Raw genomic sequence first — 27,741 nt, forward strand, 5'->3', positions numbered from 1 at the left:
CCAAACCGAGCAGGAATGTGTGCAAGCAAGGCATAACCAAAACCAACCGCTTTCCTTTTGTCCACCGATTGCTCTCTTTGACCAAACAAAGACCGGGGCAGCTTAAATAAACAGACAAAGCAATCGAAAATACTAAAATAAAAAAAACGAGGCACTAATTAATGTCCTGTTCACATCTAAGAATTTCCAAAGCTAGATATTCCTCGCTTCACAAATTCATGAATATAAAATTTGCAATCACTTGATAACATTTGTATCAATCATTTTATTTCTATTTTAAATAAAATACATATTTAAATCACTATAATTAAACAAACAAACTTCAAATTCAAATTCAGCGTGAATCTAAAATCTAAAGCTGTGCCAAGCATGGTTTGGCAGTCTTGCCTACAATTACTCCTTAATTAAGTCACCTTAAACACGGCGCGCCATTAGGGGATTAAAGAAAGCGCAACAGTACGCCACTCGCACTCGAGCCCGGAAAGAAAGAGGCAAAAAAAAAAAAGAATTCCCCATTTCCTTCTCTCTCTCTCTCTCTCATCTCTCTCAGTGAGGAGTGGTGGTGTAGCTAAGCTAGGGTTTCGCTCGGAATCAGGGTTCGGTTTCCTCCACCGGAATTGGCGGCGATCTGGAGCTCGGCACGGCGGCGCGCGGCGTGATCCGGACGCTCGGGTAGGTGAGGGAGGGAGGGAGGAGATGAAGTCGTCGCTGCGGAAGCTGCGGGGCTTCGCGCTGCAGCGCCACGAGCAGCGGGTGGACCGCCGCGGGGGCCACTCCCCGGCCGCCGCCGCCGCCGCGAACGAGCTCCTCGCCGCCTCGCAGGTGAGGGGGCACCTGCTCCGTACCTCCCGTTCTCCGTGTGGGCGCGTGGGTGAGCGTGCGTGTGAGTGAGTGAGACTTGGCGTGTGGAGATCTCTCTCTGAGGGAGCGGTTCTCCGCTTCTCTGTGCGTGTGGTTGGCTGGCTCTGGGGAGTCCACGAAATCGGTTCCCGAATCCCGATTGGTTGTTTGTTTGTGCAAATTGTTTTTGGGAATTTTCGTTGCCGATGGAGTACTATGGGATGATGTGTTCGGATCTGTGCTCCATGTTCTGTAGGGAGATTGTTGAGGAGGCAGACGTATGGAGTAAGTTCCCTGGCGCGGTGTGCTTGAACTGTTTGTTTCCTGGGTAGACACTGGGAACACTCGAATTTCGCAGTCTTATCTGCTCACATTTGCCTTAACGAGCAGAGTTTCATGTAATTTGAGAGAAACATTCCTTTGATCTTCTACTCTTGAGTATGGAGTTAGCAAAAAAAAAAGAAAGATCAAAACAATTTAGAAGTTTAGTTGCACTACCATCGTAGCCGCCGACATAATTCACGGCTAAGCCGAATGCCTTGTAGTAATGATGGCCTTGTCAATTCTAGTTGGATCTGACAAGGTAGTGCCCCATTACCTAGTGGCGATTGCTTCATTAGTGTTTGATACTAGTTGAAAACCAAAATGCTGAATGAGGGAGGTTGTCTGAATAGGTGGAAACATTGATGACATATGAGAAAGCATGTGGTACATTTTTTTTTACTACAGTTTAGGTCTTATAAAATCTAATTGGATATGACAAGGGAGTCGCTGCTCACCATTACCTAGTGTCCTTTTCTAATTGTTGAAAATCAAAATGCTGGAGGAGGGTGGTTTTTGGAATAGGTGCAAACAGTGGTGACATATGAGAAGCATGCTTTTTTTTTTAACCAACAGTAGAGCTTAATCCAGATTCCACCAAGTTTCCTCTATTAAAACTTTCCCTTGTTAGGTTCTTACTAAATTTGTTTTAAACTGCAAATTCACTTTCAACAGGATATGGCAGATATGAGGAGCTGTTATGACAATCTGCTTTCTGTTGCAGCAGCGATTGCAAATAGTGCATATGGTATGTTTATTCCCCAATAGTACATTTTGTCTTTTGAGATAAGTTAAGTATGTGTTCAATCCTGTAAAAATATTTTTTTGTGTATTGTTGCCATTTCATTTTACACATGCCCTGCAATAGAACTAACAACTGCCCATTTTCAAATGGATAAAAAACCTCAATGTTTCTTGGTTAATCGAGAAAGCATTTAAGACGAATATTTCATAGTTTTAATCTAAAGTACAGACTACAGAGGGTGCAGAAACTTAGGTGTTTTATGAGTTGTTCACCAATTCTTCTCGTGTATAGCCTCAGTTCATTTGCTCTTTTTTCATATGCTAGCAGCTTTATTAGTTCTTATGCTAATTGTTTATAAGGTTATAGCAGCTAGAAATATAGGTGTCTTGACTCTTTTTTGCATATCAATGATCATTTTATCCTTTCATGCATGCAGAGTTCTCAGAAGCACTGCAGGAAATGGGGACTTGTTTACTTAAAAGAGTCACACCAAACAAGGACGGGATTAATGGTAATTATGTTCTGTTGTGATTAATGGTTCTCACTCCCTTGCATAAACACATATCTTGCAAATTAAGCTCTTCATGAAAACGACAAATTGAGCCAAGGGAAGTTGTTTGTGCCCATTCTCATCTGCTAGTTGATAGTCACTATCTCAAATTGTGAGGAAAATGAATAAAAATAGGATAATGAGGCCATCTTAATGTTATTGATCATTCCATGTAACTTTTGCCTATTATACACTTTGCTGCTTAATGCTTACATTGAACAGTATCCCCCAGATAAAGTTTTGCTGTTGCTTGGAAAGGCCCAGTTTGAACTGCGGAAGCTTGTAGATAGTTATGTAAGTTTTAAGTTGTTTATCGGTGGAGTCACTTATTTACCATAATCTTCTACTGCTAATCAAGTCACTATATTTTTCCCAGCGTGTGCATGTTCTTAATACCATCACCACTCCATCACAGTCCCTTCTCAATGAACTTCAAACTGTAGAGGTATGTTCTCCCATTCTAATAATTTTAGCCATTATGTACAATTTTTTGTGCATATTCCCTCTTATGCTCATGCTCTTTTCTCTGGGGCCTATTCCTTCCTTGTTCTATGTCGTTTTACTATTTCCCCCCCTGCCCTTTTTACCCTGCTGATCATATGTACAATACATGAACTCGCTAAAAACAAAAGTTTGGCTAGTAAACACTGGTCTGTGGCATGAAGGAACTCAAATCAACTCTGTAGTCCACTTCATTAATTTGGGTTACATTTTATTATAAAGTGTATTGCTGATCATTCAAATGTGGTTTTACATAAACTCATTGCAACTCCAATGGATATACATGATAATCTGAAATTGTGTGTGTGCGTGTGTGTTTTTTTCCTTTTGCCATTCAGTACAATCCCTGTTTAAAGGGAGCATTCATTTACTTAAAATATAGTATACATATTTTTTTTTTGTTTTGTCTACTCCTATGCAGATTAACACTTCACAGCTTTGTTTTGTCATGTTCTTCTTGTTGCATTTGTTCTTATTTTTTGAGTATTTATTATGTATTTGATGCTTGATTACCTAATCGTAGTGAACTGTTCAATAGATAACTATGATTTATTCCACTCAGAACTGCAATTAAGCAATAGTGTTTTTTTATTACAGGAAATGAAGCACCAGTGTGATGAAAAAAGGTATGCTGACTGTACAGAATATGGCTTATATTTTTCCCTGTTGACACAATTTTTGAGTTTCCAAATGCTTCTTTCAGAGAGTTGTTCGAATTTCTGCTGAATGCGCAGAAAGAAAAGGGAAGATCTAAGAATGCCAAAAGTGACATTGGCGCGTCAGAGCAATTGAAACAAGCTCAGGACGATTATCAAGAAGAAGCAACTCTTTTTCTATTCCGGTTAAAGTCATTGAAGCAAGGACAGTTCAGAAGTCTTTTCACACAAGCTGCTCGGCACCATGCTGCTCAGGTGCACATTCTGTCATTTGGAAATACCCCACTTCCTTTTTTTTTTTCTGTGGCAATCTGTACAAAAGCTAATTTTGTGTAAATTTGTTTATATTTTACTCCAACCAGCTAAATTTATTCAGAAAGGGGCTCAAATCTCTTGAGGCTGTAGAGCCACATGTTAGGCTTGCTGCTGAGCAGCAACACATTGACCATCAGTTCAGTGCACTTGACGAGGAGGATTACTCTGTGGATGAAGAAAATGAGGATGATTACAATGACAGTCATGAAGATTTATCCTTTGATTATGGAGAAAATAAGGAAGGCACAGAAGCTGGTCATGCTTCCAGGAGCCCTACAGAGGTAACAATGTGGATTTTAATTTGAGCATAATTAACTATCCTACAGAAGGATACTCTAGAATTTTGCATGGTCTCTTACTATTAGCAATCATAGTTCACCGCGCAGGTGTAAAGTTGCATTGCTTTAATGAGTTTAATGCATGACTTTGTATTTCTCACCTTTTTAAGAAATGATGTTACATTTTCAAAATTCCATAGCTACTACAAAGTACAAACTGAATAATTATGATGACATAACCAGTAAGAATGGTATATCGTTATTCCATCTGTTAGGAAAGAAAGATCTAAGCAGATAAATGGCATTCCATATGTTCAATTACAAGACATTGTGCTTCCATGTACGCAATTTGTTAAGTTGAATTTGTATACGACTACGCATTTCTTTTCCTTTTTTAGTTGGCTTCCTTTTCTTGTCCCAAAATATACCTGTTTCTTTACAATCATGTTTTTCTTTTCATGTCTTTGGAGGCCTTCTAATTTTCTGGATTTGCAGGAACTTCTTGACAGAAGCAAAGCAGAGTATTCCTCTTTTCCTGGTGAAAGGCAGAGATCTGGAAGTCAGTCAGCCCCACTTTTTCCTGAAAAAAAACTTGAGGCAGCAGAGAGAATAAAAGAGTTGCGGCGTTCTGCTACGAGGAAGCTAAATACTTATGTTTTGCCTACTCCAAATGATGTTAGAGACACCTCTCAGACAGTTACAGCAAATCCTACTAGTGGATCTCCTCTTGGAAACAAAGGTGCATTCTATTCATCTCCACTCCAGCCAAGTACAAATGTGGGAGATTTGAGAGACAATAAGCTACCAAGTCCTACCAGATTATCTAATGCACATTCAGTTTTGAAAGAGAGCAATACCAATACTACAGACACCAGGACAATGCTTGTGCTCCCTTTGGGTGATCTCTCTTTACCTGGTTATCATGACTCGAAGGCTTCTGACAACAAAAAGGTGAAGAGAGGATCCTTTTCTGGTCCTATTGTTCCCAGGTCAAGGTCAACAGAGAATATTGATGTTGTTTCTGTACCGCCTAGGCACAGCTCTTCACATCAGCCGTCAATACATGTCAGAGTTTCTCCCAATACCTCGCCACCACTGTTGTCCTCACCTAAAATCAAGGAGCTTCATGAGCTTCCTCGGCCACCTGCTAATGCATCAAAACATACAACATTTCCCAGTTTAGTCGCCCACTCTGCACCGTTGGTGCCAAATTCTGCTCCTTTGGCACCCAGAGGCCAGGATCATTTTAGGCCGAGGCAAACACCACCAAGTGCTCCCCAAACTGCATCACCTTTACCGACACCACCTGGGCCTATATCCCGCAGTTTTTCGATACCTTCTAGGGGCATGAGAACATCAGGTATTTCAGATGGTAAAGAGACAGAAGATCTTCAGGATAAAGGGCCTGCCAGAATGAGCCTTTCTGGTCTTCCTTCAGCACAAACATCGTTGGAGGATCATCGGCCATTGTCAGGAGCTACCGAGTCAGTTAGCAAAACATAGGGTGAGTCTAGTTTTCTGTAATACAACGCCAATTTTGGTAGAAACTTCCTTATAAGCAATTTATTGTTTTTAGTCCATCCTTAATAGTTCATGTAAGAACATCAAGTTTGGGTTACCCCTTGAAGATTTTTTTTTTCTGTGTTAGTTCGGAGCTTACTATCATACGTGAAGGCGAAAACATCAGTGATGCTGTTTGGACTATAGAAGTTTTTTCATTTGCATTTATTTGGTTGCCATCACTACTGGCCGCATAACACAATATGGATGTATATGCACACATACATTAATAGATGTGGATACAAATGTATTATGGCATTATTTCAAGTGATTTTAGTTCCTTTTGAGAGTTAAGATGAACTAGAACAGGTCCAAGTAGAAGGTAGTTTGTCAAGCACCTTCATTTTATTGTTGTGACATGTAATACAATGGCTCTATATCAGACTAATCCTTTTTCTCAATTACCTTCCCTTGGCAGAATATTTGGTGTTGAGGTGAAAGTTTATTTATCAAGGGGCTCAGCTATCTCGCCATGGAAGAATATTGTACATATTAGTATGTGAACTCGGCCAATATTGCAAATTAGTTGGTGTTTCGTTTGTATCCCCCATGGTTAAGATGTAATTGTGCAAATAACGAGTTGTGGAATAAAATCTCCATTTTTCTCTCCGATTAATTGATGTAAGATTTGTTTGTTGTGCCCTTGAGATGACTTGAATGCCACCTGTTTTCCACTGCTCATGTAAGCATCCTCCATCTTAATTTTTAACATGAGGGACTCAATTTTGCCAAAAAAGAAAAACACTAGTGCTGTTATTCATGGAATCTGCATGTATCATTTATCACCTTATGACAATCTTTACCATCTGTGTGAACTGCTGGGCAATAATTGGCTGTGGCAAGAGAATGAAGATGTTTCATGAGAGTTAATCTACTTCTGTCCAAATATACAGGCAGTTTGTAATACTTTTGAGTGTATTTTGAGTGTATTCTGCACCAACATTTCTGGTTGCAAAATCAATAGCGTAGAACCTGAACAAAATCAACATTTACCATGTGCAGTACTTTTTCTAAGCTGAAGTTAACTCCATAATTCTGTACTGTCAGTTAGATTGATCACATTACGACATGGGACGTACCAGGTTGTACCGATGAATAGCTTCAGAAGTACGAAAGGTGTAGTTTCTTCAACTGGGTCGTATTTGAAGAAACGATCAATTAATTGTAAAGTCTAACAGGTGCGGTCAGTACATGGACCAGCAAGCAATTGTGTAGCTTTGTCACATGCCTCAATCATGAACGCCAAGGACAATGCTAGATCAGAAGCTGGAACTACCTGACAATCTTGGATCTGGCAGGAGGAGTGGACTGACTGAATTGATCAAAAAGATTATTATTCAGAGCAAAACTGAATTACATGAAGCTGTCCAAGACCAAGCTTGGCAGCTTGGGTTGTTCGTTTTAGGAGAATGGAATGGCATCACGCTTCCTGATCTGTTAAACACTTAAACGGTATGATTTAGAAATATATTATATATGAAATTCTTATAATATTGGTTTAAATTGAGAGGGGAGGAAAGAAGAAGATTGTGAAAATACGTAAAATCAGACGAACCATTAGTACATAATTAATTTAGTACTAATTATTTTAAATTTGGGAAAATGGATTTGTATGATTTTTTAAACTGACTTTTATATATAAAGTTTTTTTAAAAACGAACTGTTTAGTAGTTCGAGAATTGTACACGTGGAAAATAAGTTAAATCTTCTCTCAATCTTTAACCAAACCAAAGAACACAGTCTTAACAGGGTTGGTGATATTAATGTGAACTGAATTGAAGATGTTCAACTGGTCACTGCAATCTCATCAATTGATGATGTCTTTGATGCCGAGTAAAAAAGAAAGAGTGAAGCATATCTTTGCCTTCTTTTGCCAATCTGAACAACAACCCTGAACCGACGGCGTCAGCGGCAGGGAGAGACCGGAGAGACGTAGCTGCCGAGGCACGCAACGCAAACACAAAAGAAAAGCCTTTGGTTTTCACGTGCCTGGTCGGTGGCCTTGCATTGGCTGCGCCTGCACATCTTTGACGTTCCTTTTCCATTGGTTTTCCCTGTGCAGCCAGTACGGCTGCTCTCCCTTTTTCTTTCATGCCAAAAGTTGGGTTGGGGAGGACCAGAAGCATTGAGCAGCCACCCAACAACGTACTGTATGAATGATGCGGCAGCGGCAGCAGCGACGTAATCCCTCCGTCTTAAAAAATAATTCGTTAATCCACCTAAAATAACGAATTGGATAATCTTTTATTCAGATTTGTTGTTTTAAATGAAGTCACATTTTTATCTATGTTAGATTTTTTTAGACTGGGGAGATTAGCCGTGCTTCTTTCTTTCTTTTTTTTTTTTTATGTATGTATGCTTCTAAAGAACTGTACGGGATTCCATCCTGCTTGATTTTCTCTTATAAGTTTGGTACTACATTGCATACTGAGACTTGTGCATCAGGTTAGGCTGCCTAGCATGTCCATTTGAAATCGGGATAGAGCTAGAATGAAACAGCAAAGTGGGACTCACGTATTTTACTCTAGTTTGAACTGAGTTTAGGTTGATACGTGTGTTTGAATTTGAACCCAATTGGATGCACATATACGATGAAAATAGATAAACTATAAGTTGTAAAAAAAATTAGACCGAATTCATGAGCACCTCCTAACCTAATGTAGCTCTGCCACAGTTTGGAATACTCCCTCCGTACTCGTAAATGAAGTCGTTTAGGACAAGGTTGAAGACAAACATTGGGAATATAAATCATGAATAACTCTCAAGTTGTTGAGTTTGAAAATGTAAAAAATATATGAATAGATTTGTCTTGAAAAATACTTTTATAAAAGTATACATGTATCACTTTTCAATAAATATTTTTATAGAAATAAGAAGTCAAAGTTATGTTTTGAAGACCATGTCGCTGTCCAAAACGACTTTCTTTACGAGTACGGAGGGAGTACTTTTTTTTTATATAATAATGAATTAAAAAACCCGGCATCTATGTATAGTATACCAAATCCACTTGAAATACACGGTTGTTCTCTGTTCGTCCAAAAACAAAGAGAATATGAACACTTCCTCGGGATGTTTATTGAAAAAACTATAAAATTCATGCGTCGCAAACTAGCTCCAATTTGAACTCTGCTTCAATTTTTTGTGATTAAAGGATGATGATGCTTGGTTGTCTAGTTGTAATTACACAAACAAATAAGTTTAGTAGATACTAATATACCTTTATAAAAAAATATACTAGCTATCTAGGAGTGGATTTGACACCATCTAGAACTACGAATCTTGGATTACTGATAGCTATATTTCAGGAGGTAGTATATATTACCGGTATTGTTGCTACATTGCTACGTCGCAAATCGTCGGTCTAATATCTCAATTTCACACGATCCGATCTAAATCCTCTTAATAACTCAATCCAACAGTGAGATATCTATCGCTCATTGGTTCAACTTCTACATCAAAAAATTACCATTAGGTGCCCCCTATATCTATAAATTCATGATAACTTCAATCAGACCTAACCTTCACAAATATCAAAAATCAGGGCCCTCCATCTCTCTTTATCTACGGTCAGGATCGCAAAAAAAAAAACAAAAACAAAAATACTGCTTCAAAAGGAGACCTTCAGTTAAAAAAAAAAAAGAAAAATTGCCGGAGGGGAGAGAAAATCCATGGAATCCGCCTATTTAACCATTAGAAGGGAGAAGCGAAGATAGGAGAGAGAAGAACACCACCACCAATCCACCATCACGAGGAGGAGAAGAGAAGACGCGCAAGCGAAATCCAGGGGAGGAGGGCGAGCGAGAGAGAGAGATTCTCGCGGCAGGAAATGGCCCATTCCGCTTGCTGCTGGTAATTTTGCCTCTCTAGGCAGATGAGATGAGATGAGACCCCCGCGTGATTTTTTTTTTGTGTGGAGATGATCGGATCGAGCTCGCCCCCCTCAGATTGTAGAGATGGCAAACCGCGCGATTTGGCGGTTATTGGGAGCCACGATTGTTGTTTTTTTGCGCCCGATTTCGTGATTTTGGTTCGCGATGGCCATTCGTTTGCGCTTTTCTGTTTTTGTTTTGAGATGGTTGGGGGGTAGGGGATCTCGGGGGGGGGGGGGGGGGGGGGGGGGGTGTGTAGATGCGATTCTGTTTCTTCGTGTGTTCTGATCATCGACGCCGCGATCGCTCTGGGATTGCGGTTGATTTGTCCGATTTGGGGCGCGTCGGGTGATAGCTGCCAAGGGATTTTGTATGAACAGCGGTAGATTTCAGACAATGTAGTTCTGTAGCACTTCTTAGGAGCTTGGGATAACTTTATGGTTAGCGCATTGATGCCTCATTTATCAAATCTTCATTGCGCCCCAACTCAATGTTGATGTGAAATGGATGTCTTATTTTTTGCTCTGCATTGCATCATGTTGATATGCTGATAGCCTGTTTGCTCTTTTGTGGTTGATAGTTAATGCTGTCATGTTCATTGTGCTAGAGAAATTATTGAAAAGCTTATTTAACAGTGTGCGGTGACATCCTCCGATTTGTGCTTGCAGGACTCTGATCTGATCTATTGGAATGGTTCATCCCAGGTTCCTTGTTGCTTGTTCAGGCTCCAAATTGTGCTTCATCTCCAATTGTTGCAGTAACTATTGGAACATGATTGGTGGTGGGATGGTGAAATCATTAGTGCTGATGGGGTTCGATTCAGAAGCCACATTTTAGTTTTAGCCTTCTTGTGTCATCATAGTTTAGCTGATTATTACTGGAACAATTACTAGAGACTTTGTTGCTGAAAATAAGAGGCTGAAATGGATCATGGTAAAATCTGAATAGGAACAAAGTGTGGGCAAGAGGAAAATTGGTTTCCTTTTGCTGGAGTAACTCTAGTGAGATGGGTTTGCCTCAGGTTCCTGCAATCAAGGAGGAAGTGCTTCCTACAATGAGTGCATCTCTTATTGTTCGTCCTCATTTTGCGGGGAATAGCACCTGTCATTTGGGTAAGCTTCCTGCAGAAAGCTCAAGTAACAGGGCATCTCCATGCTCATCCATCAGTGATTTCAAGAGAAATGATGTTTTAGATTCTTTGAATGGATTTGATGGCAATTTTAGAGCCAGCCATGCTGCTTATGGGCCTGCAGGCTTCCAAGGTCTAAAACCTGATACAGGGGATGTAGGTTCCAGATCAGGCCCTAAATTGGGATCAAATGTTCAGATGCCTGCAATGAGGATTGTTGGCTTTGAATCAGGTTTTGCTAATTCCACTGGAGGTCCTGATACGATGGTAGCTGACAATACGGATTCACCTTTAGTTATTGATAATTGCCATTCATTGATTGAACAGCATGGGCCTCATGCGAGGAAAAGGGTGTTGTCGCCTTTGAACAATGCGCTTCCTGGACATTTCCGAGGTGATGCCCTGAATATTGGTTCTGGTGATGCCAAAATTCAGCATTCTGATTGTGCTAGGAGACTTTATACTTCTGGCTTTCAAGATCGTAAAAAGGCAAATACTGCAATTCTTGATTCTTTTGAGGCACCTACATGGCCAGCTTCGAGATACTCCAACTGGAGTACAGAGCAGGGTGTCGATAAATTTAGTGGTAGTACATTCACTGATGGTCCTTTGCTTGAGAGCAGGGAGTCATTTCCTTGTTCAGATCACCTGGAAGCTCTTGAAAGTGTTGCTGTTCCACTTGCAAAATTGGCACATCCTCCTCTGCTTAATCTGTCTCCTCTTGGCCCAACATGGATGCATGGAACAAATACTGTAGGATCTCATGGAGAATCATTGAGAGAAACTGAAGGTTCAACCTGTGAAGGGTATTCAGAAGGTCATGGTAGGTCAAGGATAAGAGATGCGTTTGAAAAAACTAATATCTTACATGATGACTTTGATATGAGGATCCCTAAGAAGAGTTCAGATAGAAAATCTCAAAACTGGGGCCTGGAATCTGCCTCTGTATCCCCACGCATTGGATGTATTCGGAGTATTGGTCTCCTTCCTGTACGAAGGTCGTTAATTGGCTCTTTTGAGGAATCTCTTTTATCTGGTCGCTATTCCTGTGGAAAAGAGAATCAGGTCCGTAGAATTTATACGCTCCTAATTTAGCTTTTAGTGGTGTACCATAAGTTGATATTTTTCGAGTGATGCCAGTTGATATTTCTCCTAAAGTGCAGAATATTGACGGTTTCCTTGCTGTCCTGAATGTGACTGGTGGTAACTTCTCTCCCTCAACTCAGAAGCTTCCATTTTCAGCTACCAGCATTGATGAGAACAGCTCCTTACTCTACTATTCATCGATCGATCTTGTGGGGAGGCTGCCTATGAGCAGTAGCAAAAGCCCAAAGCTCAAAAGAAGCCTGAGTAATCATGATTCACGATCAGCGAAGAGTCGGTTACGTATCCCAGTTAAAGGGCGTGTGCAGCTGGTACCATATTCTTGACTTTGAGATTTGCATTAATTCACTGTATTTTGCTCGATTGTTCATGATGCATTGGTGTGTATATATGTTAGTGCATATGCATGTGGGCGACATGCATATGCATGTACCAATTATGCACCACAAGTCTAGTTATTTATCATGGGATATTTACTCTCATACCATTATGGGTACTGGGGAAGCTATATTTGTAATGATACTTTTACTACTCTGCATCATGTCTCATTTTATGCCCTCCTGTCATGGATAGCTTTCTTTGGACTTAATTGCTTATTCTCAAATGGTTCTTCCATTATTTAGTCTTTTAAAAGATTTGTTGAATTGTCATATGCTTCGATGATGTGTCTATTTCACCAGAAGCATAACTCTTGACTTTGACAGGTTGTCAGTAACCCAGAGAAGACACCGCTACATACCTTCTTCTGCAACTATGATTTGAGTGACATGCCTGCTGGAACCAAGGTATGAGAAATTGAGAATTGTTATATTACTTTTCTTTTTGCCTCATAGACTTATACGCTGGAGGTAACTGCAAATGTTTCTGCATTGTCTTGAGTTCCTATGATGGCATATTTATAATTGCCTATATGGACAATGCTGCCAGCCATCTAATTCATGCTGGACACATAGATGTGCTTTACACCATCCATGAACTTCTTATTTCTGGTTGTAAAGGTCTGACCATTTCATGCCATTGGTCTTACCTGGAGATGATAATAGAAGTGGAAAAATAGAAGTCATCTATTAGTTTGTACTGAAACAACACTAAGCATTTAGTAATTAATGATCCTGTTTGTAGCCACACCACCGGGTACATGTGATTTTTCTAGCCGCACAATTTTGCTATTCGCAATATATTTTTTGACTGGTTTGCAAAGTTTGGAGGGATTTCTGGTGTTCTTAAGCAGTTACCAGCAAAAAAAAAAAAGGAGAACGGACAGTGGAATGGTTCTTATTGTTGGATAGTATAGGAGAGGGGAATACTGCGTAACATGGGACGATAGTATTGAGCCTCAAGGGGCCGGTATATATAGGAGTACATGGGGAGGAGATAAGGAAGGATTACAGATATGGAAGGAGTCTACACAAATCAATCCTATCATAATATGACTCTAACTAGTAACTACCATATACTCTAACACTTATTTGTCCTAAATGGTTTCTTGAACCCTGCTTGGAACAGTACTGCTTCACTTGGCAGGATGAGAACTATCTCATCGTGCATGAAAGATGCCATTCAAAAGTAATGCCAGATGCACGTACGGTATTGTCTGTTTAGAAGGAACAAACATAAGATGTCTACGTTTACGGTTCAGATTTTATCGTTTTATTTCTTTATTTTTTTTCTCCTGAGGTCATCTTATTTCTGTTATTGTAAAATGGGACAGACTTTCATGCGGCAAAAGGTCACTCTGTTCCCTGTTTCTCCCTCTAATCAAAAGAAAGAAGGAAGCAAGGCCAATGAAACAAAGGTCGAGTCAGTCCAGTTTGGGAGTGAACTTAGAGAATGCGGCACTCTATTTTCTGAATGTAATGTAGCCATTACCTGTGATAGCTAAATCCAAATTTTAGAGTTTATAGATACTGACAAATTGTTGTTGACTATGCAGGCTGTAGACCAGGGCAGAACTGCAACTTGAACGATGACTCGGAAAAGGGCGGCCGCAAGAACATGACATGTTGCTCTATGGAGTGTGACATTAGAGAATCAAATGACTCTAGCTCTCTAGAAACTTCAGAAAATGGCAGTAGTACCAATGTTTGCTGTTGTCAATCAGACACATTTCCCTTAGGTGAAAAGAAATACTGCTGTAGATCGTCCAAGATCAATGATCCAGCTGGAGGTGCTCTTCGTTATGCTTTGCACCTACGGTTTCTGAGCCCATTTGCCAAGAAACCGTCAAGATCTATGCAGCGTAGCAAATCTGATGTATCATCAGAACCATACAACCATAGTTCAGGGCCTGAGGAACACAGACGATTCTATCTCTACAATGATGTTAGAGTTGTCTTTCCTCAAAGACACTCAGATGCAGATGAAGGCGAGGTATGCAGCCCTACAGCAGCTACCCTGTTCTTGTTTCTTTCTACATCAGTAGGCTTAAGTAATTCTGACCAATAGCATTGCTAGCATGTAGGTTTCAGTAATTCTGACCAATAACATAGATAGCATGTAGGTTTCAGTATTTCATATAGATAAAGTTTCTCAGAACTGTTTTCCTTATCCTAATACTATGATGCATAACTCTTTCGCATGTTCCCAAGAAAAAAAAGACTTTCTTGTGCCCTTTCTAGAGGAGAGTTAGTTTATTTGTTTATTTATTTATATATTTTTTTCCCTCAACTCTGTTTTCTCTAAAGGACATTTTTTTTCCCTGCAGCTGCGGGTCGAGCACGACTTCCCTGCTGATCCCAAGTACTTCGACATAAGCAACTGATATTTACTCGCGCACTTCACATGAAATCTGTATATATCATACCCTCATTAACCCGTCCATCAATCCCTTGTGTTCATAAACATTCACCCATTTGTATAGGACTAAAATCTTCCAATGAAATACCTCATTTCGTTCAGAATCTTGTGCATAGTCTCTAAATAATGTTTTCACCATACATGGTGATGTTGTCATCTCTGTCATGAATGTATAGTTTTTTTTGGTAATTTTACCATCCTTGAGAAGGTACCAAGAGGTAAATTTGATACCTCTAGGTATTAAGTACCTCGAGGTACCAAAAATTTTAATATAAAATTTAGGTATCTCAAGGTACTTTCTCAAGAATTGTAAAATTCCTCATAGTTTTTTCCCCAGCAAAAACTCACAAAATGGAACAAAGATTGTAAACTGAATTTTATTAACCTCTATGGTCTGAATATTGCCGTCAAATTGACAAGCAGAATTGCTGAGAAAAAAAAACTGATAACTATGTGAAACAAAAATGCATGAAACAATATAAACAATTGACTTGAATGTACTCCTATCTAATTCTGCAAGTGACCATCTTAGTTCTCACGGTTCAAATGTGGGAACTTCTGCATCAAGACCATGAACCATCTGATAGAGAAGCCTGGCGAGTATATTCCTGTAAGGGTCCTTCTCTCTTTTCTCCTTTAGATACTTCATGCAGCTCTCAACTTCGGACTTAACATTCAGGTAGAGGTGTTGGGCGTTCTCTTTGTCTCTTAGTTCCTTTTCTCTCCCTATGAAAACAAGCAAAAATCAGGTCTCGGAAAAACATCTTCATCACTTCATGTGTTCTAGCCTAGTAGCTTATCTTCAGATTGCCAAAAGAAAGTAAGCGTGTTTAACTTGTCATGAGACAGTGCGTGCGACAGGTATATTAATTGGAGATTTACTTGCGTAGTTCTTTAGAGATGTACCTCTTGTTTCAATTGGCTTCCCAAAGATGAAATAAAACCTCCCTGGTATCTTTGGGGCAGCCACTACTGGATGGATTCTTTGATATTTTAATTCTCCGGTAGAATCAGTCCTATGAAACCAAGAGGTAAACTGAGATCAGATCATTTTTTCTTCCAAAGAATTCTGGAGACATCATAAAAACAAACACTACAATTAAATTAAATCCAAACTCTTTTGACTTTTGTGTATGGGCGTATGGGCAGCATATATACCTTAGTTTCACACCATCTTCATTTAGCATCCTGTCAAGGATGTCATAGAATGGAATCTTCATAAGATCGTCGTAGTCTAACAACATCTGAGGTGGTACATCTGTCATTAGACAATAGAATAACCAGAAAACAAGGCAAAAAGGTGCCAACTTTTTTACTCTGAGCACCTATAGGAACTAAATTCCCATGGAAGGGAAAATTTCCTGCCAAATCTTGTCAATCCTAGTGATTACAGTTAGAATATATAGTGTAAAGCATAATTATCTATCCTTAGACCAAACATGTAGACAGCAAAGGTTCCTCGCAAAAAAAATGTAGACAGCAAAGGAGATTTGCATCTATTAATAATTGGTAGTTAATAGTAAGAATGCACTCACATCACATATATCATCTTCTCCAACTACTCCAAATGGTATTATTGTTGCTCCAAACCTTGATGCCATCCTCACAAATTCAGACTGCTCTGGCCAAAACAACTTATACTCCTCTCCCTGAAGAACAGCCAATCCTCTAGTCAGTAGATTGATTTCATGATCTCACAGGTTCTATATGCCAAATTCAGATTGATTTCATGGTATCACTGACTCTATGATCTATCTGCCAAATTCAAACTGATTTCATGATAACACTGGCTCTATGATCCATCTGCCAAAACTGTTGCTACCTTTCTATGAAGCGCTTCTCGCGCGCCTCCCGGGTACAGCAACACGAAGTGCTTCTCCGCGAGAAGCTTGTAAAAATTGCCTGCGGCGACAGGCACGGCGCCCATGATCCGATGCATATCGTAGTAGGACGGATCCGGCATGATCTTCTCCTTCTTCTTGTCAAACATGAAGGGATGAGCCAAGCCTCTGATGTGGATCCCAGAGCTTCTCAGCACTCCGGTCACCAGAGGTCCGAGCTCAAACCCCAACAGCATGTGGTACCCAACAATCACTGCAGGACCTTGCTTGGGTAGGCCTGACAAACCCCTCACAATCTTTCCATCAGGCAGTGTTGATAGCATCACTGGGTTTGCTATGTACTGCAACATCCTGAAAGTTTCAGAAATCCAGTAGAAAATGTTCAGTTTCATGTGACAATTTGTTAGTTATTACTCCAACAGTAGGAAATTTGCTCCCTGTAAAGGGGAATTGCATGGATTCTGAATTGACCAAGCTTAAGTTGTTTTGAGAGATGGTACCTGATGTGATCAGTTGCCTTCTGAAACTCATCAGGAGTCAGTGGCAGATAGTCCGAAACAAAGTCCGTCTCCAACGAGCGGCGATAGTACCCAGCTCCTTTGATGGCCGTTGCCAGATCAAATTCAGCTTCCTATCCAATATTTTAAGGAGTTAACATGGACATGCCAAAGATGAAAATAGTGTCAAAGTAGGCTTAAGCTTAACATGGACATGGCAAGGATGGACATAGTTATCTAAGCAATTTGGACTACGGATGGAATTTGCTCGATGTGTAGGACAAGAACAGACTTGAAAATTGAATTGACAAATAAAAAACACTTTTTTCTCTTCCTTGGACCAGTGAGATCTTAACATAAATACATTTTCTAAGACGCCTGGAATATGTAATGCAGAGAAACATGAGCTTTCATACCAGCAATATTTTGTGACCGTTGTCTTTGAAATTACGGATTCTGCATTTCTCTAGAGCGTCACGTAGCCTTTCAGCTTCTTCTCGGCTTGGTAGCAGTTCATCATTCCAACTGGAAAAGAAAAGGAGAATAGAATCTTCAGATCCAGTCCGAAGGAGGACCATAAGTTTCAGTATTACTTAATATCATATAATCCATGGAAAGACAGCATCAAGAGCAATGTGCACATTGCTAATTGCAAGGACATGATAAAAGTTATCAGGAGCTAAACATACCTAGCAAGCACCAAAGTCTGCGCTTTAACTGCATGCAAACGGGAATTGACAAATGATGACGCTGTTCTCATCATTTTCAACTTCCAAACAATAGATTCCTTTGGCAGAACATCAAGCAAAGACTGCATAAACAAGGGCATAAAATTAGTATTATGATGATTCAGACATGAACTGACAAAGAAATTGGAGCAATGGTTAGATTCGAGTCTCACCATAAGAGAAGGCAATAGACTAGTGGTGATCTCTGATAGTGCTTGACCAGCTTCTTGAAATGAAAAACCACGCCCAACAATAGTCGACGGTATCTTCATGAAGTTGCCTAAAAACATTTTTTGGTCACTAATAAGCATTACATCTTATAATCAGCTATAGGCGAAGCGATGGGTGAGCTTGGCTTCAAATGAGTCTACTCATTAATTTCATAAAGGCTCAAAGTGCAGAAAAGTGAGCTAAACATGCAATTATACTTCTTCCTCAGTTGAGTAAAGTAAAATCATTTATCCATCAAACAAGTCATAAATATTCTCATAGAGAAGTTAACCGAACCTGTCAGGAAATTCAGCAACTGCGGTGTGGTTAAATGGAACGGTTCAGGGACCAAATCCAAGAAGACTGAGAGAGACTGCAGCTGAGACTTATGGAAAGATGTTCCTGCAAGAAAACCATACAACAGAAGATAAGTCAGTAATCACTTGTCACTGAAAGAAGATAAACAGAGAAAGAACAGAAAACTATGGCTAATGGCAGCAAGACCTGAGTTGACTAGGATCAATACCAAATCGATATCTGGATTTCGCGCCGCCACGGCAAGAGCAATGCATGCTCCAACGGATTCTCCGACTAGATAGACTGGTCTGTCTCTTGCTCTCTGGCCCTCTGATTTCACTGCACTCTCCACATACTCAACTAGTCCTGTATTCATTACTACAGTTTCAGAGTTTTTACAAACTATATAAGTTTAGTCCAAAAAATGAGCTAAAAACATGGTTTCTTATGCATCATATTCTTACAGGAAATTACGATAAGTTCAAGATCATTAAGGTTTATATACTTATACTTCTTAAACTACAAGCACATGAGCATTTCTGTCCATTCTTTGAATTATAATTAGGAGCATATGGCATGAGGATAACACTACTTCATTTATGAGAAGTAGACATCAAGAAAGTGTACCTTCAAAGGACGTACGATCTTCAACAGGTATATGTAAGCACCACATATCAAACATCCTGCAAAGCAGAATTAATTACCAGCGGTAGTGAAGATAAAACAGCCATACATTATACATAAAATTGTCATTACTTTGCTAATCTCTCATGATGCCGGATCAGTCCTAAGCCAACTCCATCAATTCCTGCAAGACCAAAGACCGAAAAACGGTTACCCATTTTTAATTTTTCTTGTGTTTCTCAAATGGTTGGAACCAAAGTAATGAAAGGTATGAACATATATTCTGACAATCCAACCCATAATGCAGTAGGTTGCATTTCCACTGGGATAAGACTTTCAGTACTATACCTTTTTTAAAACACAAATTTTCAGTACTATACTTGAATACTTTAAAAACCAAATCTCTAACCCAATGATCCTAAGCCTGAATTCAGACTTTGCAAGCATGTCTGCTGCATCAAACAGTCAGATTAACAGTGAGTCTCTAATTATCTGTCCATCCATCTAATCCAGCCACTTCCAATGGCCATCAACCACCAGTAAACAACTGAGCTGGTCAAGAAAGCCAGTCCCTTTCCCCATTCTACTAATATTGGCCTACTGGGAGTTTTCGTAGTGGCTTGTCAAACTGCTTTTATTGTTTATGGTTTCAGCATTGCAGATCTTCATGCGAGCAATTAGAAAATTTTGTTTGGCATGATCTGGGTGAGTCACCGAATCGCCGACATGTTGTCTAAATTAGTGCTGCTGCACTGATCTTGATGAGCTTAAATATTGCCAATTGCCAAAGGTGGTTGGTCCTGCTTTCAGGCCTACCCTACAACCCTCTGGTTTCAGACTAGAAAATCTTGCATGATTAAATGGTGTCAAAATTGAAATAAAAATTCAGGGAAAAAAAAAGGGGGTACTGTTCAAACAAATTTTCATTTTCAACACACCCACTTGGTACTATTCAATATCATGCTTTGTCAGAGTTTCACAAGATAAACAGTATTCAAACACATGTTTTACTTATTTATTTGACAAAAAAGAGGAATATGCAGACACACATGATTAAAAAAAGGAAATTATTTTTCTTTTTTTTTTCAGAGAGAGGCTCATACCGGGCAAGTAGAGCATCGTGGGCGCGCCGGGCAGCCGCCCTCCGCCGCCGCCGCACTCCAGCGGCGAGAACCACCTCGCCGGGCCGCCGTCCGGCCGCCGCACCATCTCCCGCGCCGCCTCCACGTACTCCCTCACCCCTCTCCTCGCCGCCTTCGCGGCCACGCCCCGCGACGCCGCCGACGCCGCGGACGCGCTCCACCGCCCCCGCGGCGGCGCCGTCCCGCGGCGTGGCAGGCCGGGCAGGAGGGGCCGCGGCGCTGCCGCCACCGTCGCCGGCATCGGCATGGGTGGTTGCGCGGCTGGCTCGACGTACGGTGACGGCGGGCGCCTCTGGTCTTCTCCTTGATCACTCGCGCGCGCGCGCACTCGCTTGCAACGTACGTGTCGTGTCGCCGTGTGGCTGGAGAAGAGGAAGAAGATTAGAGAAAAGTAAACCGGCCTAGTGCACTGACAGCACTGTGCTGTACTAGTACTCCCGCCATACTAGTAAATACTCGTAAACGAAACCATTCAGGACAGCGACACGGTATTCAAAACACAACTTTGATTTTTTATTTCTATAAAAATATTTATTAAAAAGTGATATATGTATACTTTTATAAAAGTATTTTTCAAGATTAATCTATACATATAATTTTTATATTTTCAAACTTAACAACTTAAGAGTTATTCATAATTTATATTCCCAAGATTTAATTTAAACATTGTTCTAAATGACTTCCTTTATGAGTATGGAGGGAGTATATGCCGTATATATATAACTAGGTAAATACCTCGTCACGTTGCTACGAAAAAATTAAGTTACACGGTATATACAGATTGACATAATATGTTTATTGAAACCAAAAGGATGCTTCGTATGTTTTACATAATTTGTATATGGTTGCAAATATAGTGTGAGATGAATATATTTTATGTCTAATTAACACTTATCAATTTTGATCTAAAAATAATTAAGAAAGAAGAAATAAGAGACAATTTGAAGCATAAATCTATTATCAAAAACTATAAATAATTGAGATGATGTGAATTAATGAGAGAAGAGATAAATAGTATTATATATGAAACTATATTTAGTGGGATAATAACTATATACTAAGTATATAGAATATGGACGCACGCTAGCAATGAAGTCAAATGAGAGAACGATGAATCAATCAAACAGTTAAGAGTATATAGAAATACTGACTTGAACATCTCAACTAGAACTAGACTGTATTAGGTGCGAAATGTCTGCATGGGGCTGCTACCTCACGGAATACCGTGGAAATAGTGTACTCACGGGATAATTAAAAAAGCAACGTCAGCATAAAGGAGCACCCCACAGAACACGTGATTTGTCTCGATACCTAGCCACTGCCTGCTCGGTATCGTCGCCGGAGCAGTGGCTACCTTACCTCACCGGCGTCATCGCCGAAGTAGCAGCTACCTCACCGCCAAAAATTCTCCTCGGTATCGCACGCTCGGGTGATACCTCGCCGGCGTCGTCGCCCCTGAGCACCCAGAGTAGCAGCTACCTCACCGCCAAATCCTCCTGGTACCTTGAGTAAGGTACCGAGGTGGTACCTGGTACACTGGTATCAGCTGGTACCTAGTACCCCTGGTACCTTGGTATCGACTGGTACCTGGTACTCTGGGTATCGAGCTGGTACCTAGATATCAGACCTTGGTACCTAGGTATCAGCGTGATACCCCAAGAGGAAGGAGGAGTCGCGGGGTCGGGAGGTCCTATACCTTGGTATTGACTGATACCTGGTACCCTGGGTATCGAGCTGGTACCTAGGTATCAGACCTTGGTACCTGGGTATCAGCGTGATACCCTAAGAGAGAGGAGGAGGAGGAGGAGGAGGAGGAGGAGGAGGAGGAGTCGCGGGGTCGAGGAGGTCGAGCAGCGGGGCGGGGCGGCGGCGGAGGAAGAGGAGGCGACAGATCTGGTGCCTACCTTGTACTATGCCTCCCCAGCCTCCTCAGCCGGCTGTGGACGACGACGTGCTCGGCGCACCCCTGCCGCCGGCCATGGAGGTCTTCATCACCGACGCTGTAGCAGATCCGCTTGCTGCCGGCCATGGAGGATGTCGCCGCAACCACACCCCGTTCTGGCTCCACCACACCCCGCTCCCGCTCTCCCTCTCGCTCATCGCGCTCGCTGCCGAGCTCCTCGCCGTTGCGGCCTCCCTCGCGGCGGCGGCCGCCGGCTCCAGTGAGCAGTGGGCGACGGCGACAGGGAGGGTTGCAGTGCCGTCTAATTTAGGGGAGAAGAGTGAGGTAAGAGGAGGCGACGGGGAGGCCTGCAACGCCGTGTGAATTGGGAGAGGAGAGTGAGGTAGGAGGAGAGGAGTGAGGTAGGAGGAGGGGATCCCGTCTCCACGGGATGCCATGGTGTAGGTTTTCTGTACAGAAATTCATTGAAAATCAAAGGGAAAAAATATCAAATAATTGCTCCCAAAAAAATTGTGAAAGTGAGCAAGTACGTGCATCACTGTTTGCAGGATGCACGCAAGCCACATAAACCGATCTCTCTCTTTCTTTTTTTGGATTTTGGTGGCAGAGTCAACGTAGAGAGATGGGTAATCAAGCAGTTGCCGATTGAGTGAAGTAATGAAGTTGAGTTAACCTGACAGATGAATTGGCATCTTCTTCTCCCAAAATTGTTTTTTATTTTTATTTTCAAACAGAACAATATTACTATTGATCAACACACATAGTCGTTTTACAGCAAAAGCGTATAACCCATGAACTGATCACAATCAACAAAGCTGGAGACGTCAGAAACACTTTGTGATTGCGATGGGAGTCTGAACCAAACTCTGAAGAAGATGTCACCCTCTCTGCAATTTCTATCCGTTCGATGAGTTGGCCGAACGACCTGAGCCGGATATCTTGTTGGGCCTGAACAGTAACATTACGTGCGTGAGGCCCATTACGATTGGGCCGGAACGAGATTGCCACGTACGTTCTAGTTGGGTCGGAACGTCGCAATTTCTTATTTGGGCTGGTACTTGCCTACAAGCATAGTCCAGCTACGCTCGCATCTCAATCCTGGGCCGATCAGTTGGATCCAACGGTCAGCAGCATCGCTGAAGGGCGTTAGGAGCCTAGGACCCACCTGTCAGAACTCAAAACGACGAGGGGGGTGCAAGTGCGTTACCTGCGAACCTACTTATAGGTAAAAATAAGCAAGTTCGTAGGTTAGTTTTGCCTATAAATGGATTTTGATAAAAATAAGCAAGTTCGTAGGTTAGTTTTGCCTATAAGTGGATTTTCGCGGGTAGCCGCTTGCACACTTAGGGAGGCCCATACTACGGGCTTCTTCGCTTTGTCGCCAATTCTAACTGACATAAACAATTTGTGAGAGAAAAGTTCCGTAACTACCAAATATTAATACAATTGTATTTATAAGATAATGTTTAGTTTTCTACCCTACTAAAGTTTAGTGGGGTTGAAAGTGGCAACAAAATTACAAACAGGTCCTACATAACTTGCCACATTTTCAGGGGCTGCAAAAACTTCTGAGTGGAATAATAACCATACAACAATCCCTCAAAAAGTCATTCAAAAAAAATTTTTCATTAAAAAAAACAATCCCTCAAAAAAAAAATACAACAATACAAGATCATGGATGTGATATCGTATGTATTCTACTACTCCAGGAAACAAGTTTCAGTTCAGGCTATTCACAAAAAGTGTTGGTGATGCAGCATCTCCATTCCCCCAGCAATAATCCCCACTGAACTGACGTTGTTGAGGATGTCGCTGGATTTCAGACATCGCAAGCACATTTTCAGCCGCCGTCGCCGCCACCGACGTTGAAGATGTTAGTGGCCCTGACGAAGCGCCCTTTCACCCGCGTCCTCGTGTCGGCTCTCATCTTCCTCGACTCGTACCGGATGTGCTTGTCATACCTGCATCAACAAATCACCAAATTCACCACGAAACAGTGAGAAAGGAGATGATCAATGGCAGGTTAAGCAGCTTCTGTCCAAACATGGTCAGAAAAAAAGGCTAGTGAAAACCATGCCTGCGAGTCTTTCTCTTTTCTCTATACCGTTGCATCGCGTTGTCCCTGTTCATGGCGATCGTTTTGCTGTCGATCTTCAGGGAATTCCTCTGATCAGCTCCAGTTACAGTTTGATCAGTGATAAAGTTCTCCCCGGCAAGAACTGCTGCAACTTCTTCAGGAGAAGAGTTCAGAGTTCTATCGACGTCAACGATCCTCGAAGATGATGGCCCGTCATTTGTCAATCCGTGTGGCTCGTTCTTGTGTCGCTTGTTGCCGGATGTGGCAGTGCTCAGCTGAAAATAGGTGTAAGAATGGTGACTTGAGTAACTCAATTGCCACTGTCAACATCAGGATCAATCGATGGGTTACTCAACGGTGTAAACTTTTCAAGATTAAGTTGGCTGTCAGTGTCACATTGAAGAGCATGAGGTTTACATTGCTAAACGGACCAAGAGCAAAGGATATGATGAGTATGTGCATGATGGCCCATAGTGGTGACAGCATCCAGATAATATCTTAGATTAGATCGGAGCACATGGTCTACTCTGTCAATATCAATCCTTTAGACGATAAGGTTGATTGACAAAAAAGTCTGAAACATTTATGGACTGTGCTTCAACATCAATGAGCAGCTATATATAATCAGACAGCAAAGGTGTATATATATTATTATATATCTAAGACCAAGAGCACTGAACCTCTAAACATATGAACAAGAGCACTGCACATGAATGGGACAGTGATACATCCCTGAACGAACAGCATTTCACTTATATTTCAGTATAATTTTAGAGTATGTAAATATCACACAAGCATGAAAATATACAGAAATTTCATCTGTGAATAGCAGAAAGATCGAAATGTGGATTACCTGTTTGGGAGTCAACTGGTAGATATTAGCAGACACAATATCTTCAGGGGCAAAAGAGTATGTCGAGTCATAAATATATTGAAGATCTTTCCTTGAGCTAGAGGAAACTTCCTCAATCATGTCATTATAACTTTTGATCATAAAGCCTCCATCTTTTGAGCCGAAATGAAGTTCAAGTGCAGAGTGCTCATCATGGTCCCTTGATTTTCCTAGATTAAAATCCCATATCTGTCATGCCAATAACAAACTCTGATTTCAAGTTGTCTAACTCCTCTTTTTTCCCATGAAAATAAGCACATAGTAATTGACACAAGAAGAATCTGCTTTCTCTGGCTGTCTGGTCATTAGACCCATGACTATAACATAATAGTCATATGAAATAAAATTTCCAGGCTAGAAGTGATCTTACCAAAAAAAAAAAGAAAAATGAATCGCTCTTAGGTAATACTAATGCAGTAATATCAACAGGCAACAGGCACATTTGGGCTTGAGAAAATGGTCGGAGCACAAACTATGGATCAGCATGAACACATTATTTTGCCTCCATGCCAAGTTTTCAGTTCATCCTCTGATCACATATCCCATTTTTATTTTGTGGGTTACAAGTTTACTACTAAAACTAATGCTAACTTATTGCAGAGAAAAATCAGAAAACACAGCTTTTTGACACCACACCACAGAACAATCGGAGAAAAGAAATTTGAGGGTAATCAAGGAGGAACTTGGTTATCAAATGATTAGAAGAAGTTGTAACCATGTTGAGAATTGGACAATCAGAGTACGAGAATGAGGCCATGCTATCACTTGAAATAAACTGTGGAAATAATGGAAACAAACATATTTCATCGAGTAGAAGTCGCAGTGTGTCACTACCTGGCATGGCGGATCGGAGGGCGCGGTGCGCTGCCACACGAGTTCGTTGCCATCGGTGAACTGCTCGCCGTTGCCGACATCGCCGCAGCCCGCCGCGTTCGCCGCCGGCGCGGACTTGTACGGCAATGTGGCCCTTTGCGCCGCCGCCTCATGGCGGATTGCAGCGGCAGAGCTCCGGCGAGCTGATGGGGAGATCGATCCCGAGTTCGCCTGCTTCGGCGCGGATTCCACCTCACGCCGCGCCAGCTCCGCGAGCTGGTGGCGGAGCGACTCCCCTTTGAGCCGCCGTCCGCGTCCGCCGGCGGCGGCCTCCGGCGGCGGGTCGCAGGGCACGTACATGTCCCGCAGCACGCGATCCGCCGCCAGCATTGGGTAACCGGCCTCGGGGAAGAACGGATCCTCCTCGAATTCATCGTCTCTTCCGCCGCCGAGGTCGAGCCCCCACGACGCGGCGAGCTCGGCGGCCGCGGGGCATCCGGAGAAACCCACCACGGGCACCCTCGCCGCCTCCGCACCGTCGTCGTCGGCGCACCCGGCGCAGAGGAACCTGGCCTCCCCGCACGCGCCGCCGCATCCTCCAGCTCCAGCGACGGCGGCGACACGCGCCGCCGCGGGGCGCGCCTCGCACCCGGCGCAGAGCGGCGCCCGCACGTGGCGCCGCGACAGCGCGTTCGCGCCGTGCACGTGGCGGTCGCACGCCACGCACAGCCTCGCCGCGTCCGCCCTGCAGTGCAGCGCCGCCGCCGCCTCCCCGCAGTAGTCGCAGCACCGCCACGTCGTCATCCCCTCCGGCGACCACGCCCACAGCGCACGTGCAGGAGGAGGAGGTGATGGCCTCGCCGCCGGCGCGGTGGGTGGGTGGGTGGGTGCGTGGAGGTGGCGCCATGGCGGCTTCGATTTGTTTAAGCGAACGCGTGGAGCTCGAGGGCGTCGTGGCGCGCTCCGGATGGCGCCACGTCGCCCCCGGTGGCGCAAAATATCTCGCGCTTTTTTTTTTCTTCCGCCGAGCTGGCTGAGGCGGGGCCCAGTAGGTTCTCTTGGGCCGATATATGTCGGCCCATATCAGTTTTTGGCCCTGCCGGATTAAGGAATAAGTTCACTTTAGGTCCCTCAATTTGTCGTCCAGTCTGATTTTCATCCTCGGTCTAGAAAACAGATACAACACATCCTTCAACTTACAAAACCGTGCAGAAGAGGTCCCTCGACAGTATTGTGCCCGGTTTTGAATGATGTGGCACCTACGTGGCTCCCTTTGACTAGGTCCTCATCCCATGTGGCATTGACGTAGCGCTTATGTTGTAATTGGATAAAAAAATAATAAAAATCATGGGACCCACATGTCAGCTACATATAAAAATAATAAAAAAGGTGGGGCCCATGTGATCCCGCATGTCAGCCTCCCTCTTCTCTCTATCCCCCCCTCTCTCTCTACCTTGTCTCTTGTCTCTCCGCCGGCGAGCGCACGCAGGCACGCAGGGAGGGACGAGGCGGGGAGGCCGGCGACATATCGTGTAGGCAGTTGCGAAGCAACCGAAGCATAGGCGCGACGTCGCCGGGGGCGCTTCGAGGCGGAAGAAGACGCTGACGACGTGGCCGGCGGAGGTGAGCAAGGTCGCCGCGGTATTGGCGGTGTCGTCGGCAACGTCGGAATCAAAGCATCGGTGGACATGGCGGCGGCCAGAAGAGCCGAGGGAGGAAGCTCGACGGCCGGCGGCGAGATGGCTTGCTGCTGCGTGTCCTCCGATGGCCGTCGACCTCCCCATCCCGCCTCCGCTACCGCTCCCTCGACGACGACGGCGAGGCGGTCAGCTCATCGTCGCCGGCGGTGATGGTCATCGTCGGGAAGGAGCCGGTGCTCTCCGTCGAGCAGCTCGTGCTCGACACCTACCCGTTCCTGCTGCTGCTGGAGACGGCGGTGAGAAAGAAGGAGAGCAAGGCGGCGCTCACGCATTATCATCATGATGATTATGTTCGTCAGATGTTTTGATCAGTTCTTTCTTTTTTTTCTTCTTCTATTGTTACCCCCTTAATT

At 42.7% G+C, this 27,741-nt stretch overlaps 4 protein-coding genes across 4 annotated transcripts; 2 read left to right on the plus strand and 2 right to left on the minus strand.

Moving 5' to 3' along the window:
* The first annotated feature begins 470 nt into the window (after nucleotides 1-470).
* LOC127784627 (uncharacterized protein At2g33490-like) lies at nucleotides 471-6,382 on the plus strand. The gene is made up of 10 exons (XM_052311971.1): nucleotides 471-822; nucleotides 1,837-1,909; nucleotides 2,343-2,417; nucleotides 2,689-2,750; nucleotides 2,833-2,901; nucleotides 3,555-3,583; nucleotides 3,661-3,868; nucleotides 3,976-4,209; nucleotides 4,702-5,710; nucleotides 6,185-6,382. The coding sequence occupies exons 1-9, from the start codon at nucleotides 697-699 to the stop codon at nucleotides 5,707-5,709; spliced, it is 1,884 nt and encodes a 627-aa protein (XP_052167931.1). The 5' UTR covers nucleotides 471-696; the 3' UTR covers nucleotide 5,710; nucleotides 6,185-6,382.
* A 3,020-nt stretch (nucleotides 6,383-9,402) lies between these two features.
* LOC127784310 (uncharacterized) lies at nucleotides 9,403-15,006 on the plus strand. The gene is made up of 7 exons (XM_052311528.1): nucleotides 9,403-9,615; nucleotides 10,304-11,829; nucleotides 11,928-12,179; nucleotides 12,573-12,653; nucleotides 13,580-13,721; nucleotides 13,802-14,238; nucleotides 14,573-15,006. The coding sequence occupies exons 2-7, from the start codon at nucleotides 10,642-10,644 to the stop codon at nucleotides 14,627-14,629; spliced, it is 2,157 nt and encodes a 718-aa protein (XP_052167488.1). The 5' UTR covers nucleotides 9,403-9,615; nucleotides 10,304-10,641; the 3' UTR covers nucleotides 14,630-15,006.
* A 10-nt stretch (nucleotides 15,007-15,016) lies between these two features.
* Nucleotides 15,017-20,394, minus strand: LOC127784311 (phytyl ester synthase 1, chloroplastic-like). Its single transcript, XM_052311529.1, has 14 exons — nucleotides 19,965-20,394; nucleotides 18,994-19,045; nucleotides 18,865-18,920; nucleotides 18,445-18,603; nucleotides 18,238-18,342; nucleotides 17,904-18,010; nucleotides 17,692-17,813; nucleotides 17,419-17,527; nucleotides 17,006-17,136; nucleotides 16,487-16,856; nucleotides 16,200-16,313; nucleotides 15,823-15,908; nucleotides 15,571-15,680; nucleotides 15,017-15,390 (listed from the first exon to the last, which is right to left on the minus strand). Exons 1-14 carry the CDS (start codon nucleotides 20,248-20,250, stop codon nucleotides 15,200-15,202), a joined length of 1,998 nt encoding a protein of 665 aa, XP_052167489.1. The 5' UTR covers nucleotides 20,251-20,394; the 3' UTR covers nucleotides 15,017-15,199.
* Nucleotides 20,395-23,332: 2,938 nt separating this feature from the next.
* LOC127783820 (zinc finger protein CONSTANS-LIKE 14-like) lies at nucleotides 23,333-27,472 on the minus strand. Its single transcript, XM_052310974.1, has 5 exons — nucleotides 27,290-27,472; nucleotides 25,710-26,600; nucleotides 24,837-25,064; nucleotides 23,984-24,258; nucleotides 23,333-23,867 (listed from the first exon to the last, which is right to left on the minus strand). Exons 1-5 carry the CDS (start codon nucleotides 27,470-27,472, stop codon nucleotides 23,747-23,749), a joined length of 1,698 nt encoding a protein of 565 aa, XP_052166934.1. The 3' UTR covers nucleotides 23,333-23,746.
* Nucleotides 27,473-27,741: the final 269 nt, after the last annotated feature.

This window comes from Oryza glaberrima, chromosome 9 (genome assembly GCF_000147395.1).
Source record: "Oryza glaberrima chromosome 9, OglaRS2, whole genome shotgun sequence".
Taxonomy (NCBI): domain Eukaryota; kingdom Viridiplantae; phylum Streptophyta; class Magnoliopsida; order Poales; family Poaceae; genus Oryza; species Oryza glaberrima.